Genomic DNA, 17,964 nt, shown 5'->3' on the forward strand with positions numbered 1-17,964 from the left:
CAGGCCAAGACAGGGGAGATAAGCCAGGGCGAGGCAGGGCAGGGCAGGGCAGGCCAGGGCAGGCAAGCAGGCAGCTCGGGGCGTGGAGGGGAAGCGGGGTGATGCGCGGCCTGCCATTGTGTTGCGGCGGCGCGGGGCGGTCCCCTCCTCGGCTCATTAGTGTATTTGTCACCGCGGACAGGCCGTTATTAGCCACACAGCTTTTCCCAAGCTTCCTTAATTCTGCAATAAAACACAATCGCTTTCTTTCCCGTCCCTGTCTCGGGATTTTATCACTGCGGCCTAGGCTATACTTTGCAGGAAAATCGCAATTTCCTTACTACATTTTTTCCCCTCTCTCCTTTCCACACAAACGTGAGCGTGTCGATACACAGGTGCCTGCCAGGGATGACCCGCCTGTGGCTGTGTTGTCCCTGGCCTGGCGCCGCGCCTCTTCCACTTCACAGGATTCACTGCATCGTTCAGTCAGCGGCACACGTACAGTACTACGTGGCTGCTTCTCTTCCTCAACCCTGTACTGACTGCCGCTCTCCTCCCTCAGGTGGTTTGGCGGGAGGCAACTCCTCGACTCTGCAGAGCGGATTTTCATCGCCTCAAACTCTGGGCTACACGAGTGACATCTCCCAGCAAGTCACTCCTCTCGACTCTGGATCGTCTCACCTTTCCTCAGGTAAGTGGAGGCTCCGTGTGACTCTGAGGCTCAGTGTTCAGTGTTCAGAGTGCCAGACTCCTGGTGGTGAGTCATGAATCAGGGTGAGGTGTGACGTGTGTGGTGTGTTGCAGGTGTGGTGGAGAACTCGCCGAGCTCCGGAGGTGACTACGAGGGGCTAGGCTCCCTGCAGGCGCCGCACTCGCCGCCCCGCCACGACTATATGCTGGCGCGCTACTCCTCGCCTGATCCGCGCCACGCCGCTCAGGCCGCACCCACAGACCCACGCCAGGACATCACCTGCGCTCCCTACACACCACCGGCAACCACTGCTAACGCCGCTGCTACGCCCTCTGCTGTGGGCGGCCTGCTGGCGGGCGCGTCTTCATCGACAGGCGGCACGGGCGGCGGGGTGATCGCGGCGGCAGCAGCGGCAGCAGGCACAGTGGGCGGCGGGGCCGGCAGCTACCCGGGGTACCTGGGCAGCGGCTACTACACCGCCACCACCACGGCCCAGGGATACCTGTCCCCCAGCGTATCCCTGCTCTACCCGCACCTGTACCCGCAGCAGGGCCAGCTGTCCCTGCTCGACCCGCGCCAGCCCACGCCCGAGCAGTACCCCGCCGCCAACACGGGCGGCCAACGGGACTACGGCCGCCACGACGGCTTCCGTGACATGTCCAGCGCCGGCACCAGCACTCCCGCGCCTCACCAGGGCATGATGGCCGCCCATATGACGCCCGATGACAGCTTGCACGGCGTGCACCCCCACGATCGCTATATGAGCAATGGCACCCGCGCGGGCGGCCCCTCGCCCAACGATCCCTCGGTGTGGCGGCCATACTAGCGCCCGCCCGACGCCCGCGGGAGCTGGGAAACTGATGCATTTAGGAAAGTGGATGGCAGATTCCATGACTGTCGGCTAATTTATTGATGATGATAAAGAGTTGACCTGTAATTCTTCGATTGACCTCCTGCCATATGTTGATGGTCTACATGCTTGGTGTGTGTGTGTGTGTGTGTGTGTGTGTGTGTGTGTGTGTGTGTGTGTGTGTGTTATAATTCTTTACAATGTAAAGTACAAGAGGTGAAGGGTGGTCGCCGCCCTGGAGGTTTTGCCGTCCTCAGGCCCCGGCCCTGGGCTGGGCTGCCCAGCTGTCCCTCCGGAAGGTATTCCTTTCCCCGGTCTTCCCCGCGGCAGCTCAACACTTGCCTCGGGATCCACACAGGCGGTGGCAGAGATGATTGAGTCAGATACACGCCAGCACAGCGAGTGCCTGTGGTCTCCCTTGTCGCCCCAGAAGGCGCCACCACCGAGGCGCGGCGCTCGCCCCCTGGGAAGGGAGAGACACGGGCGAGTCAGCGACTAAACTCTTGAGTGTATTCTGGATATTAAATATTCAGATTTTACTCTCATGCAACGGTAACGTGGATATTTAGCTTCGAGCAGCAGCAGCAGCAGCAGCCCCTCGGAGGCAGAATAGAGATAGTAAGGTGTATGTGTGTGTGTGTGTGTGTGTGTGTGTGTGTGTGTGTGTGTGTGTGTGTGTGTGTGTGTGTGTGTGTGTGTGTGTGTGTGTGGCGGAGTGGGGCTTGAGGCGCACTCCGCAGCAGTACAAGTTCCCTCCGGTGTCACCAGGTGAGGCCGCCGTCACTGCTCAAACTTGCCGCCCGCGCCTGGCCGCGGACGCCCGACAGTTCCCGCGAGGGCGCCGCGCCCCGCGTCGGGCGCCAGCCGGGAGTGTAGTGGTGGGAGCCGCTGTAATCTCATAGTGGACTGTATAAATCCTCGCTCAAGGTCAGCTTAAGAGTTCTTGACTGGTTAAATATTTTGTTATATACATTTGATTGTTCCTATAGGCTGTAGGGAAGCACCGCCCGTGTGTGGCGTGAGGCCACGTGCTGCCTGCATTACCCTGCGCCCGGCCACGCAGGGGGCGACCGCCTCCACCACCTCACCGCTGCCCCGTGAAGGCCGCCGCGCCCCCCTGCCCTTGACACGGCGCCGCTCAAACCAGAGGTTCCTGCACACACGGGGTAACCTTGTCGCGATCTCAGCATTACCTCAGTGGCCGGGCGCCGCGAATCTCCTGACGCAGACGCCCAGCTGGAGCAGCGGCAGCAGCAGCAGCAGCAGCAGCAGCAACAACCTGCCGGGTCAGAGTGTAGTGTCTGCATCACGAGTCAGTGTAGTGCAAACGTCGCCGCCAGAGGGGAGCACCGCCTCCCGTACTGTTGTACATAGCTCAGCCGCCGTGTACTGTGTCGCTACCTGTAGGCCACAAGTTCTCAATAAAGCTACATTTTATATGACTTTATTTGCTCGTAATCCATTGCAATCGACGAGTGAAATCTACACTGCATTAGGGTCGCGTCACACTGCCCAGCGCGCAGCGCGGAGGTAAGTAAGCAGTCTCTCAATACCAACGCACGTGGCTGCGTCAGGCATCGCACAGTGCTTGGAATGCACACAGTCATTGGAATAACACTCTACCATGCACGTCTGCCAGCACACCGAACACCTCGCAATCAGTATGAACAGGAGACAGGCGGGTGTTGCCAAAGGGCATCAACAAGCAGCGACAGGCGGGGCTCAGGATCCACGTCACCTGCCATCAAGAACACAACACTGGATGGGTGACATGCCATTGCCACTTGTCCGCATTCTCTTCACGAAGCAAAACACAGTTACACTTCATAATACAGTTGATCAGCACACTCCATGGCAAGGAAAAAGAGTCTAGGTTTATGACTTCTAAACAAATCCGTAAGTATTCCTGCATCATCCGGGACAAGATGGCGGGTGGTTCCTGACACAAGTGAAGGCGGCGTGCGTTCAGACCGCATTCCGCACAGTAAAAAGAATAGGTATTTAAATGGTATAACTAATTAACTCAATTCAAGGTAAAATACCCGTACACTCACCACTATCCACCTCAGTCAAGGGAAATGGTATTTTAATCCACATACAAACCTTTCATTCTACTTCGTATATACGAGCATACGAAAATGTAAAAACGATAAATTTGAATAACAATTAGTGCAGCCAATGAAGCTGCATCCCGGTCCAATCGCCCGCGCATGCGCAAGCTAGATTAAGTGGCGGCTGGCGGGTGAAAGACTGCACGAAGAAGACGATCTTAAGTGGAGCTGTGCTGCTGTGGATACTCTCCTTTGGCTTTTATCAACACCAGCTTATGAAGGTGAGAATAATGTACCCGTCTTTTTAGATGTAAGGCTATACCTGGTCAGACTGGCAGATGACTGAGGAAGGTGGAGGAGATCCATGGTCGCCAATGGCAACCCAGTACAGGTAGCTAAACACAGTCCACTCCATCAGAATATGATAAAAGAGTAGCCATGTTAAGAAGGTAGCGTGTTGCGCGCACACACACACACACACACACACACACACAGCGAAATTTAAGCAAATCATAATGTATCTAAGTGCAATTATGCCTGCTTGTAATATTAGCTTAGAATAAAGTAAAGAGAGAAACCCTGGTAGCAGTGGTGTGAAGAGAGCAGCGTAGGACATTCGCTGTGTAGTATAGGTCTGTCAGGCGGAGAGGTAAACTATTATTTTCAGTATTGTACGGTGTGGACAGGAATGGAACTAATACTACAGTACCAATATTTGCCCTGGTAGTGGTGATGGATGGTGATTGGGTTCTGGTCATCGTGACGCGTGGACACCTTCCTGCCGTGGACGGGACAAAGCCACGAGACAAATATATTAAGGTGGAATGATTTGAAGCGCTCCGAAACACTGATGGCGTGTCTCGAAGAGTTAGGCCTCTCTGTAAAGGTTTACACGTCATGTACTTACCAAGGTATGTTGTAAATCGTGGTGAAGTTAATCCAACCATAATTATAGGTGATCAATAATACCAGATACGAGTATATTTCCGGACACAGGAATTTACTTTGGAAATGATCAGCAGTACACCTGCCTCTCGTTTTATTCTGGAAATGATTAGCAGTACACCTGGCTCTTGTTTTATTATGTGGTCTTGTTCTGTGAAAGCCTCGCATTTTGAAATTCAGCTTGTAAATTCATCTTTACATTGATTATTAGAAATTACATTCCACGGCTCAGTTTTGACTACCAGTTCAATATAAATCTCTGGACATTGTTTGGGCAGATGTAGGATCTGGTCACACTCCTCTTCCGATGTGCAGGAGCTCGCATGTCACCACACCACTAAGCAAAGTCTATACAAGAGGCGTGTAGCATATTCTGGCAGTAAGGGGCGTGGTGGCGAGGCGCCCTCCAGGAGTCATCACTTAGTCATCATCCACACAGTTGGCTGAATCGGGATAGTTACACGTGAGGAGGGACTGGAACCAATGCAGATCCCCAGAACACTGGAATTTGACGATGATCCCCTGGTCACACCGCAGGAAGCTGTGGAAGGAAAGGAAGCGTTACTGAGCCTTGTGGTCTCTCTATACGGATGACAGAGAGTATAATTCGGCGCCATATGACCTTAGTTGTTGTGGCGCTAGGCAATAAATACTTCAATCACTTCATTTCACTACATTTACTACTAGTATTAGAGAACGGACAGCTTTTACTGAGGAGCATGTATGAGTGGGTGACTAGGCAGCTGATTCATGTGTAGTTGCTTTAGTAGGAGTGGTCGGGTACTTGCCTATTGCACTGCACCTGGTCGGGGTAGTAGGCGCCCTCACTGCTGCACGAGTCTCCTTCAGCGACTGGCGGAAGGGTGATGGGAGAGGATGGAAAAAACTTAGCAGATTTTATATACACTTCTACTGCAGCATGCAACTTTTCACAACACTAAAAGCAATGTATGGAATCTTTATAAACGTGTACAAAAAAGAAAGGGATAAAAATTAATAGATTTTTACCATTTCTAGTCAGTATGATGTTTGGAGATGGCTCTAGGATAAGGAAAGATGTCTCAAAGTGGACTCTCTCTCTCTCTCTCTCTCTCTCTCTCTCTCTCTCTCTCTCTCTCCTCCTTTGTTCCTTTCTTTCCTTCCTTCCTTCCTTCCTTCCTTCCTTCCTTCTTTTCTTTCATTCTTTCTTCCTTTCATTTCTCTACGTTAACTATGTACACTTTCTTCTGTGATTCATCCGATACTCCGTCACGAGGCAAATCTCAATCCTGCTCGACTCAGGTTCCGAATCTAACAGCGGTGTTTGGGTGGCGTCTCCTTTACGAGCAATCTAGGGACTATTCACCAGTGGAGACACGACACACAGACGCCGAATGATAACTGGGTGATAACTACAGGGTCTGAGGCGGTGATATTTGCGGTCATATATACTCATTCATCGGTGCCAGACAAACTCTTCACCATAATGCAATGCAAGTTTGGGGTCTGGCGCGGTCATATAGAAGCACTAAGTCATCAATACCAGACAAACTCTACACAGTATCAGGTCATTATTTACACAACGATCACTTTACGTGTCACTTCCTTGTAATTCAAACCCTCGACTTCTTTGGGTTCTCAAGATTGAGCGCCGTATTTCTGAATTGTAATTTTAATAGGAACTTCTAGCAGGATTTTTTTTTTTTTTTTTTTTTTGTGAGAGGTTCTGGCCAAGGATAGTTTTTTTTTTTTTATGAAGAAAAGGTCCACTGAGGTGCTAATCCCTAAAGAAAAGAAGCCAAAAAGGAATGTATGCGGATGAAAATATACTAATCGATCGAACTGTCTGGACCTTTAAATGTTCACCCTTTCTCCACCCTTGCACCTTTTGTTGAGTAAATTAAGTACATGAGCATAACGTAAGCTGTGAAAAGCCAGTAGGCCTACACGTGACAGTCCCATTAATATCCGTATGCCTCTCCATCATCTCTAGCCGTGAATATTTGTGTACTCTTTCAAAGCTCGTGTCGTGTTAACAGCTTTGTGGTTCGGCGTATACAGTAGTGTTGTGTATCGATGACTGTGATCCTAACCTTTACAAACTCATCTCTTGTTACTGTTAACTTACACGAAGAGCTCACTGTTGTACTTGTGGTTGTACTTGTGGAGGTTGTTGTAGTGGTAGAGGTAGTAGTAGAAGGAGAGGGAGTAGTAGGGATAGTTGCAGAGGGAATAGCTGTAGTGGGTGTAGTGAGAGGAATAGTAGAGGTGGTAGGAGTAGTGGCGGCGGTGGTGGTGGTGTCATCTAAGCCCAGGGCCGGAAGTTCAGTCTAAGAAGAAAGAGAAAAATTAATAAACAAAATAAAAATAAACAAATACACAAAATTGCAATGAATAACAACGTAACTGAATGCTTAAACATTCAGTACACTTCACCACAAGACTGTATTCCATTCACTAAACATTATACGAAGCACAGCAACAAGAAAAAAAAAAAGCACATTTTCAGTCAACTTTTCCAGGGACAAAACAACTTATTCATTCATCCCCCTTGTCACGTAAGGAAACATAACCATTGCATAACAGACTTCAATCACCCAAACTGTGAGTTATTCAGGTTCATTTGCACGTAAGGAAATACAACTAATTGATAAGACACCAGACCTGTATCATCCAGACGGCGTGTGTGTCAGGAGCGGCCAGGAGGGTGTCCAGGGAGGGAGAGGCTGCGTCAGGGTAGGCCATCACACACGGGACTCCCTCAGCTGGTACCTCGCCTCCCGTCACTGCCCCAAATGCCGTCACCCCAGCTATGTTCGCTCGAAAGGCGCACTAAAGAAGAGATTTAACGTCAAAACAGCCATATTTTCCCGTAAGGCTTACTAAAGATGAAATTTCACTTCAATGCGGAGTAAACGAGTAGGATTTTTATATTTTACAGTATCGAAGTGATGGCGAGATAAAAATTAAGTTGGATAAGAAGATTTGGTTTTGCGCAGCTCTTTCTGGTACAGGGAAATCACAAGGCTGAAGAAAGAGCATTAGTAATTGGGATTCTTAATTTCTAGTTTTTTTTTTTTTTTTTTTTTGTGTGTGTGACTTAAAAGTAGCGAAGCGATGATGAGATGAAAGCTACGTTGGACAGAAGCACCTGGTTTTGCAAGACTGAGAAAAAAGGGCTTTACGAAGTGGAAGGTTTATACGTTAGAATTTGTGTCTAGTGATTGAATATTACCGATGGGATGATGAGATAAGGATTAGCTTGGACAGGAAACAAAGTAGCTCAAGTGGAAGAGGTACTAGTAGGTAGACGTCAGCAGGAAACAGGAGTAGTAGGCGGAAAGGAAAGAGGGGGGGGGGAAAGAAAACGAAAAGAAAAAAAAGGAAAAGTTGTAGCATTATCTTACGTTACATTAGCGGTAATACTCGTAATAAGAAGTGGAGGAAAAGCAGTACGAAAAGAGAGGGAAATTTTAAAAAGAAAACCACCGGAAGGAGATCAAGATATAAAACACGAAGACTAAAGAAAAAGTAGTCATGGTGAGAGAACTTGAGAGGGAAAAAAAAATAGAGAAGAGGAGAGAATGAGAAGAGCAGCTGTCGGGGAGGGGGCGAAGGAGGTACATGAGTCAGCTGAAGAAGAGAAAAAGATGAAGAGATGTAGAAAGAAGTTACAAGATAAGTATTTATTATTTCGTCATTGGTATTAGAGTAACGATATCGCACAGAGGTAGAAGGAATTGGTGAGGGTGACGAGGGACGTGCTCCGTCATTCGAATGTGTTATTTCCTGAAGATTAAGAACAAGATTTAAGTTTAAGAGTAAGAAAAAGTTAAGAAAGCAAATAAAGAAATAGTGAAACGAAAACTTCACAAAACAATCAGCGTCAGTAAAGAACGAAGGTTAAAAGTAAAAAGTAACAAAGAATAGATAGGAAAAAAATTACACGCCACCTGAACTGAAAAAATAAATAAATAAATAATAAATAATTAATTAAACAAGCAATGAGACCAGAATTTCATAAAGAAGGAATGAAGATTGAAAACGAAAATAACAGGACAGGTAACAAAATAATCACTACATGAACCAAAACAAAGAGAAAAAAATATATCAAGAACAAATTAACAAGTAACAAACAATACGACCAGAATTTCACAGCAAAGCAAAGAAAGTCGAAAATAAATTATAAAATAACGAAGAACAGGTAACGAAATAACACATTACCTGATCTTACCTGGATATTAGACCGCACCATAACGTTTCTCCACACCAGGTGATCTGGGAGAGAGACACCTTTACCTGCTAAGTCGTACCGCATGCTACCACCGCTTATATTCCCTGTCGCCTCTTTCAGCGTCGCCGCCACCGCTGCCACCACCAACACCTTTACCGAAATTTCCTGTAACGCAGGTTTTACATGTTATTGTTACCAGAAGTTACCTGAAGTTTCGTGTAGCGTCAGATTTTTCTTTCTCTCTCTCTCTTTTTTCTATTTTTTTTTTTTTTATCATTTATCTCCTTTATATATTTTTTTTCTTTTTAATTATTTCTTTCCCTCTTTAATTTCTTTCTCTCTCTTTAATCTTTTTTTTCTTTTCCCTTTTTTTTTTCTTTTTAATGTCTTCTTTACTTTTAATTTTTTTTTTCAATTTTCTCTTCTAATCTTTCTTTATTATCATTTTCCTTTTTACTTATTTCCCTTTTTTTCTCAACCATCATCCCACCTGCGGACCACCTGCTTTGTGTGTGTGTGTGTGTGTGTGTGTGTGTGTCAAGGACATAACAAACTTAATATCCGCTTAGAAAGAGAATTATATTTTTCTTCCTTCTTCCCCTCTCCAGTTGTTGACACATAAATAACAATCAAGGTCCTCTAACCCCCTTCCGCTTCACCCACACACCACCCAGAGTCTTCTTCCCGCTCTTCTACCTCCCTCCTCTGCCGTCAATATTGTAGTTAGTCTTATCTTGTTGTTGCCAATTATCCTTTTATTTTTGGCCTTGCGACTGTTTATGTCCACCACTAAAAGGAAGGGGAGTCATTGGAGGCGTAAGAGCAAGAGCATTTATGTATTGAGAGAGAGTCACGTAAATTAAATAAGTAATATATATGCATTATACTAAATTTGAAATAATGACTGGGAGTGGTGAGTGTGTGAGTGGGTGATGAGTGTGAGTGGTGAGTGTATGAGTGGCTGGTGAATATGTGAGTGTGGCGAGTGTATGAATGTGAGGCAGTGAGAGACGTGAAGGGGGCACTCACCATGGCTGGGGTGTGGCTTGTGGTAGAATGGCCAGGTGCAAGATCCATCACCACCACTACCACCACAACTATCACGCCGTATCCCAGCACACACATAAACACACAGCAAGGAACTTAATAAGGGAAGGGAAGATAAGAAAATCTACAAACGGTTTCAAAGAGATAATTAACGTTCTCGTGTCATGAAGTCTTGTTATTGTAGTTTATGACTTATGCAGACTGGTTGTTGCCTCTCATCAGTAATATTAAGGTATTAAATATTCCATAGTTTTCCTCAAGGACAAAGCTCTTACTAGTGTCCGCTTCTTGACTCATTGATACATGTTGAATTCATTGGTCAAAATTGTTGATCCCATAGAAAAAGACAAGTTTGTATTTACAATAACTCTTTCATCAGTACTGGACTGAGACATTCTGAACACTGAAATAAAAACTTTATTCTTACATTTTGTGAAAAATACAAGTTCAGATGCGAGATTCAACTTTGATTGCATATAAGTGATATGTAAGTTTCATCTAGATAACAAGTAGAAGTTACACATAAAAAGAAAAGTTTGTCACTGAACATGTGTTTGGATTTTGCTGCATGCAATAAAATAAAATAAAATAAAGTAAAAATCTGAGCAATAATTTATCAATGAAAGAACAAAATGGCTAATTACATGAAGAATACCATACATTTTCACAGGTCTTGGTAATCATGTGTAGCTTACCAAGATTTCTTTCACCCTGTCCTCACTGAGAGGATGACCAGAGCACCCACGCCAGGTGTCACCCCCCAACCCTGCCCCACCTCACTGCATGGGTTACAAACATAATCTTCAGTGCACACTGTCAGATTTAAAAGGGATTTGCCAATACTTCCCTTATTTAAAAGTGTATTCCCATTTTTTGTTCTGATGATTGAAACATCACCACTGCAAAAATTTACTTTGAGCCCCAGAACAGCTGGCCCCAGAACACTCCACAGATACACAGCTGTGTGGTTCAAGCTTGCTTCAGAGTTGAGGAGGGGAGGGAAGAGCAGTGCTGGGAGCCAATAACACTTTTATGCCTCTAATACTTGTCAGTCAATACAGATATAATACTTTGTCATCAAAATACATACTGAGTTTTTCATACAGATTTGTTAATAGCCAAAATATTTTATTACCTAAGTACAAAAACTAATTAGGTGGAGTTCTCTTGAATCTACTACAGTAATCAGTGTCTACTTCTAGAGGTACATGTGACTAGGGAATGTAACATCATGTAGCATACTTAAACCAGGTAATTTGATTACATTTAATGAGCAAATTCTCTCCCTCAGTAAATAAAGACATATTATTGCATAAGATTCATATAAAAATTCTATCTTAAGTGCTATGACTGAACCACTACTGAAAAAAATATATATATAGTATCAAGGTAGAAAAATACTTGTAACATCAACATTATTTTCAAGGCTGGAGTTTTCAAAGGGCTAAGAACAACCTTCAGTGTTGATATTTGAGGCAGCAAGTTGCTTCACATCAGCATCACAAGTAACTTAGAAGAAAGCGTAGCTGCACATCAGTTGTATACTGACAGACATCCATCTCTCAGACTAAATGTCATCATAAGATGTCAACCTATAAATGTGTTCTACTAAATTCATACTCAACATCACTGGAAACTTTTCTTTAAACTCTTGGACAAGAGTTGTGAAAGGATGGGACATGTTCAGAGGTAATATTTTTATAAATCAGTGGTAGTTCCCTGCCTCATGAAAGGTGAACCACATTTCGTGGGAGGGAAGCAAGTCAAGAGGCCGGGAGAGGTGCTGAGGCACGGCGATGTGGATGAGCTAAGCTACAGTGAGCGGCGGCCCGGGGGTGAGGCGTTAAGGTGCAGACTTGGGAGTGAGTCATGGGTGAGGTGATGAGGATGAGTAGATTACATTAGTTTGGCAATGCTGAAGTGATAAAAATAACTGGATGAAGTATGTTAATTATTTTCCAGAGAAAAGCAATACAGTAAAATCCCTCTCATCCGGCATTCGAGTATCCGGCACATTTTTCCCCGAGCCTTAAAATCAATAAAAAATCAATGTGTACTCATAAAATCTATTAAAATTCCCGCGCGAGGCATACTTTGTCCCCTCGCCACCAGAGCGCACTGCTTCGCGCCACCCGCAGCCCCCACTGCACTGTTTACTCAGTGACAGTCCTGCGTGTGCAGTTTATCGCCTGACGCCTTCATCATGCCTAAAGTTGTAGAAAAGAGGAAGCGTGTTGTGCTTAACACTTAAGCAGCTGCTCAGATCAGCTGATCTTTGTTATGGTAAGATGCGTGAGTATAGGGTGGTGATTGTGGACATAATTTCACTTCTATTCAAGTATCCTGCATGTCGGCGGTCTCGTTGATGCCGGATAAGAGGGATTTTACTGTATTTGTAGGTAGTGTATACCTAGGAAGATGTGAGGGCCTGAGAGCAGAACAGGGAAACAAAGCACTTGACAGACAAGCTGCTTTAGGACCTGTCACCAGATGACAACAGGCTGACCTCTGAAAATTACAATGATGATGATGATGATGATGATTGAGGTGATTGTAGTGGTGATGATGATGGTGATGTTGATAATGTGAATTTTCATAAATAATGGGTTTTATTTTAGTCATGGTAATGGCAGTGTGTACAAATCTTGGAGGCAGACACCAAACACAGACGGTCTGAGCAGCAGTGATTCAGAGTCCGTGTGTGGTGGCACGCCTCAGCCAGTAGCCTCATCTTCATTACCGGGTGAATATCAGGTGTACGCAGATGTCAGTGGATGAGAAGAAATATCTCCTTTGAAGATTTTGTTCATTAACATTACTCTTGTTCATGTTACATTAAGCACCTTCCAACACTTCACTAAAACAGTATGGCACACAATGTCAGCTTGGGAACACCCAATATGGCACTTAAGAACATGTATACCCATTAAAGTCAGTAAGAAGTCATACATGTTCGTTCTGATTCTCAGGACGAGCTGTTTTCCTCTGAGGTTTACCTACAAACTGACTCTTGAGCAGCACAGAGCTAGCCTTCAACTTGAGCTGATTGCAGACATGTTTTCATTCAATGAATTATCAAAAGACTGGCACACAAATTTGTTGTCTATATACATCTCATAAATATAGTAGTATACATATATACAGAGTTACAACAGTTTGTTAAACTAATCTTGTATTGTACAATATATCAAAATCTTAATGAGATGGAATGTATTATTACTTTGCTTGTCTTTCCACAGTGCTGATGTTATAATAAGCAGGAAAAAATATTTGTTCAAACATCACTTTGCAAGAACCATTCTTCCTTACCAAGTTCACCATGCATTGCTAAACTTATACAAACATGGCACGGGGACATGCATGAGTGTTCAGTGCCAGCAGCCAGGATGCCACTGTAACATGCTGCGTCATCACCATATTGTAGCACCTTCACAGTAAGCACATGGGAGTGAGCCAGCACTTCAGGGAGCTGATTCCCAGAATGTCTTGAGTCGACAGGTTCCCACAGTCACAAAGGAAGCCCCCTCAAGAGCACCCACCTCCCCCACCTCCCAACACTGCCAGGCCTCCACGCACGTGTCCTCGGGTGATGTTCAGCCCTCTGACAGACACTGTGGGACTCGCCGAGGCAGAGGCTGGCCCCGTGCGGTAGCTCCGAACAGGTGCAGGGCTGGGGCAGGCAGACACAGACCCTCGCAGGGGTATGCACTGGCTGGGTGTGACAAGGGCTGAGTGTCCTGCAGGCTGGCTGTCCTGCTGCTGCCAGCTTTCAATGTACAGATTGGTGTCCACAGATGAAGCAGGGCCCAGCACCCTACGCTGTTCTGCAAAGTCAGTTTGGAAAGAGCAATCAAATAAGTGGAAGATGTGATGTATGATCCAGTATGAATAATGGCTACTAGAGGTTAGTGAAGACAAGTGTCATCAAATAGCCTGGGAAAACCTGAGGGGCTGTTAGTGCTTGTTATCTTTGATCATTTATCTCATTTAGTACAGTAGAAACACTGCCCAATGCAGATGAAATTATGAAGTAGATGTATGCAAGATAAGGGAAAACCTGTGTAGCTAATAATAGTGAGTGAAGCCTTCCTGATGCAGTAAAGTGTGTGGCCTCACCTAGTAATCTGTCCATGGTGAAAGGGTTTATTGGGTAAACTTGACCAGATGTTCGCTGAGTTTCCAGACTCATGGTGGCAGTGGTGGTGGTGATGGTGGGGGAAGAGGGTGTGGAGTTGGCTGAGGTGGCCCTGATGTAGGTCACGGTGCCCCTGGTGGCCACCACAGGGGCTGTGCCATTAGGTGCTGATGGCAGCAGCTGCTGCATCACTCTTGCCTCCCCAGTGCTTTCAGATGGAACTCCATCATATACTCTTTCTGGAAATGTATAAATGTGTCATTCAGGAATTATGATAAGTCTGCACTTCCATGATTCCTCTTAACAACATTCAAGATATTCTGGCCTGCACTTAACACTCAGTACAGGCAGTGATGTATGCTTCTCATTATATTTTCTTCTATTTCCATCACAGGAATTTGACCATTACTGAAGATTTCATGAAGGTGGAATAAATCATCCTTTTTATGATATACATTACACAGCTTGGCTATCAGTCCTACAGTTACTGTATTATTTACATACTTTTTGTAAATGGCTGGCTTGAAAACTGCAACTAGAAAATAAATCTGGCCCACACTCAAAATCTTGCTTCCACCACTATAGAAGTTTGTTAAGACTATTATAGATATGTTTATATTAGGAAAGTAATGTTAAGATATTGCTTAGACAAAATGCTTAGACAAAAAATATATAATACAAGAGCTGGCAAGGAAAAAGTTGATTACTATCTGTAATGCCCTTTATGAGCATCATAAAAACAAAGAAATTCATTTAGATTACCACAAAAAGGAATGGCCAGGGACTAGACCCCTATCAGAAAAATCACGATAACACAATTCACACATAACCAATCAGATCAAGACGACCACCATAGCTGAGGGGAATAGGAAATTTAGAAGAGAAGAGGCAGTCACTGAGAATTGAACCTCTGTCAGGACACTCAAGCAAACACACACCTGGCACATCACCAAGCAGGCCAAAATGATCACCAAGTGGTTTTTAGTGAGCCTTGACTACCCTGTCACCACACATTTGTACTCTATGCATGATGCCCAGGTGAACGCACAGCTAGGGTGTTAAATACAAAGCTCAGCAACAAACTAACATAAATGAGGTAAGTGATTACAAGAAAAGTTATATAGGTTGAGAATACATTATCTGGAATCCCCACAACCAGAGGTGCTTCAAATTATAGATCTTTTTTGGATTTTGGAACATGCATGCCTCTTTTTATGAGGTTTTATAAATAAAAAACAAGTGCATGTTTCTTTCGTCAAAAAATGTCTCGGTGCAGTGAGTGACACTGCAGGTGAAGTAAATGCATCATTGGCTCTCATTCATCACATTTACACAGCTCTACTTTGAAGAGAAACAGTTTGAATACTTACTCAGCTTCCGCCGTGTTAAATTGTTCCTCAAGTGACTCAGTGTGACAATGGTGACCACAACTAGGCAGACACTGATGACAATAATTATGGCAAAGAAAAACGTTTCTTTCCACCCTCCATCTTCAGTCTGCTCCAAGTCACTTTCCTCTGTCTTATTACTACTATTAGCACCATTACTGTCATCTCTGACCGCTGACTCTATACCATCACTGTTTCTGCTCAGAACGCCTGTGTTGTCATTGGTGGCCGGCTGGTCCAGAGTATTGTTAGCACCACTCTTTTCATGAAGGATTACACTGTTCACCTTAGACTCCTCAGTCTGTGACTCAACAGACCGGTTCTGAGGCCTGAACTCTTGCCTATGTTTGTGGCGGTGGTTGTGCCGAGGGTGTTTATTGTTTTTCTTCGAGTCATTTTTGGCCAGGAGTGTGGCACCATCCTGGACACGGATATTGTTTTTTCTAGGAGCAGATTTACTGCCGTGAGATTTTCCCTGAATGCCAGAAATTGTTTCTGACTTGTCTGCTTTTCTGTCACTTGGAGTGCCAGGCTTGTGTCTGCCACGGGTGCGGGCATCCCTGGCGAGCGGGGCAGGGGATGTGGAGAGGGTGATGGGGGGCTGGGGCTGACCGGGCTGCGACCAGTTGGGGACAAACTGTGCCGCTGGGGCACACACTGCATCCTGATACACGTAGCAGGGCACCACGACCACCTGAGGGTCATGGCAGCGCGTACACGGCACACACTGCCCCTGCCGACCACTGAAGAACTCCCGCCCAGGCTGGCAGGTCAACCCTCCACACACCACACACACTGTCCAGCCAGCACACACGGTCCACACCAGCACCCACCACCCTCTTCCTACCATCTGAAATAACCACAGCTATTAGAGGAATAGTCAAAATATTAGTTTTTTTTAGAAGGAAGAATGTTGTTAATACACTAAATTGTGTTACATGAATGTTGAATAGCCTTTTGTAGTATATTTGCTGTTTGGTGATACACAAGGTAAAAAAAAATGTGCTTATTGAGAACATGGTGGTACTATTCAAAATTTGTCACAGAAATATTACACATTTTTTTGCTTGTTAGAGCATTTTAGGGCATTTTATTTTCCAGAAGCATTTTTGTCACAAACACAGTATTTTCATAATTAACAAACATCCTTTCCCACCATAGGTATTAAATTAGGTTAGGATTTCATCTCTCTCACTCTAACATCTCAATTCCTGATTTCTTCATTCTTCAACCTTGACAGCACTTTCCACAAATTATTCTGTTTATATCCTTATCTTCAGTAGTGTTGTACTATTATGTGTAATGCTAGTAACTCTTAATTAAATCTAGCACAGTCTTGCAATACAAATTTTTCATATCTCATACATTCATTAACTATGTGATTTATGGGAATGGCTGTTAATTACCAGTCAGGTGTATTTTACTTATTATATGAGGTTTTAATCAAATACTCTTATATTCTCCAAAGCTAATTCATATATAACTTCAGACAATGCCTTCAAATTACCTGGAATGTTACCTTTCAATATAGATATCCAGTAAATTATTATAGCACTGACAGTCAATGAAATTTCAAAGGAGACACTGAAAACAGCCCATATTTAGCACTGGAAAACCTTCAACTAACTAAAATGACCTTCAGGGGGATTGTCTCGATGTATCTCGAATAATCATCATTACAGGTAATAGTTACATCGCCCAAATCATTGTCTCCCAGCCTTCTTACACTACTCATTCACAATCCCTCGGTACTTCGAAGCCAACTGTTGTCAAAGTATTCGAAAACGATCATCTGGGGAGGAGGAGAGGCTGCTAGACCAGGTAAGTCAGGCAGGTATGCATCCCGCCCCCTCCCGTGCCTCTCCCCCGCTCCGCCCCGCCCACCTGTGTATCCTGCCTACAAATTTATCCCTCAGGTATCCTTATCCAACACAAAACCCCGTTGATTTCACCTGCCAAAATAGCCCTTTCCTTTAACGCCAAACCACCTGCTCCTTGGCGCCCCGAAGCTGCCGAGACCAACCCCTGCGCTACCTGCTATTCTGACACACCTGCCCTGCACCTGCTCCTCACCTTCCCCACCCGTGCTTCACGCCCCTTACCTTCGTCCTGGTAGTTAATATTTTCCCTTTTTAATCCATTTTAGCGGTAAACTCGTCATGTTTGAGAGGCATTCACTCCACACCAACACAAGACATCTCGCCATAATTACACCGAGACTCGCTGCCCCTATGCCCACCTTGCCCACCCCGCGTCTGGCCATCCCTCCTCGGGGACTGCTGAATTACTGCCTTGTTAGCACTGTTAGCAGTCAGCATGTGTTGTCCTTGTTCCTTCCTACAAGCACGTGTTTGTGTTACGTGGTAGGATATTAAGCACGCCTGTGAGTCGTCCCTCTACCACCTGTTGCACTGTCTTGTAAACTATGCCACCTGTCACTTATTTGTCTATTAAAATAGTAATGAACAAGCCCATAGTAATAGTTTATCATAAAATTACTGAGTCATTTATTGTTAATGTAAGTAATTTGGCCAGAAACGTCAACTTTCATCAACTTTTATATGTTTGATGCTGACTAAGCAAAAGATAAAGGTGATTTTTTGTCTCATCAGCAGCTCATACATTGCCTGAAATTGTGTTCGAAGGATAACAACCGTTAAATAGT

At 45.0% G+C, this 17,964-nt stretch overlaps 3 protein-coding genes and 1 long non-coding RNA gene across 6 annotated transcripts in view; 2 read left to right on the top strand and 2 right to left on the bottom strand.

Moving 5' to 3' along the window:
- Positions 1-2,959, top strand: part of LOC135115957 (runt-related transcription factor 3-like) — a 120,510-nt gene extending 117,551 nt beyond the window's left edge. For both annotated transcript variants that reach the window (XM_064033113.1, XM_064033112.1), the window contains 2 exons: positions 542-670; positions 784-2,959. In XM_064033113.1, the coding sequence (XP_063889183.1) occupies positions 542-670; positions 784-1,496 (842 nt within the window). In that variant the 3' untranslated portion in view covers positions 1,497-2,959. The remainder of the gene's footprint in view (positions 1-541; positions 671-783) is intronic.
- Positions 2,960-3,752: 793 nt separating this feature from the next.
- LOC135115964 (uncharacterized) lies at positions 3,753-4,969 on the top strand. Its single transcript, XR_010276119.1, has 3 exons — positions 3,753-3,852; positions 4,299-4,482; positions 4,832-4,969. It is a non-coding gene; the product is annotated as an uncharacterized LOC135115964 (long non-coding RNA).
- Positions 4,555-8,968, bottom strand: LOC135115962 (integumentary mucin A.1-like). Its single transcript, XM_064033125.1, has 5 exons — positions 8,730-8,968; positions 7,160-7,327; positions 6,624-6,825; positions 5,305-5,368; positions 4,555-5,057 (listed from the first exon to the last, which is right to left on the bottom strand). Exons 1-5 carry the CDS (start codon positions 8,811-8,813, stop codon positions 4,937-4,939), a joined length of 639 nt encoding a protein of 212 aa, XP_063889195.1. The 5' UTR covers positions 8,814-8,968; the 3' UTR covers positions 4,555-4,936.
- A 1,820-nt stretch (positions 8,969-10,788) lies between these two features.
- LOC135115958 (uncharacterized) lies at positions 10,789-17,562 on the bottom strand. Of its 2 annotated transcripts, none has more exons than XM_064033116.1 (4): positions 17,402-17,562; positions 15,282-16,149; positions 13,893-14,150; positions 10,789-13,600 (listed from the first exon to the last, which is right to left on the bottom strand). In XM_064033116.1, the coding sequence occupies exons 2-4, from the start codon at positions 16,147-16,149 to the stop codon at positions 13,302-13,304; spliced, it is 1,425 nt and encodes a 474-aa protein (XP_063889186.1). In that variant the 5' UTR covers positions 17,402-17,562; the 3' UTR covers positions 10,789-13,301. The 2 variants fall into 2 exon arrangements, with proteins under 2 accessions (XP_063889186.1, XP_063889185.1); XM_064033115.1 differs by lacking the exon at positions 17,402-17,562 and adding an exon at positions 17,026-17,049.
- Positions 17,563-17,964: the final 402 nt, after the last annotated feature.

The sequence above is a fragment of the Scylla paramamosain genome, chromosome 30 (genome assembly GCF_035594125.1).
Source record: "Scylla paramamosain isolate STU-SP2022 chromosome 30, ASM3559412v1, whole genome shotgun sequence".
In the NCBI taxonomy this organism is placed as follows: domain Eukaryota; kingdom Metazoa; phylum Arthropoda; class Malacostraca; order Decapoda; family Portunidae; genus Scylla; species Scylla paramamosain.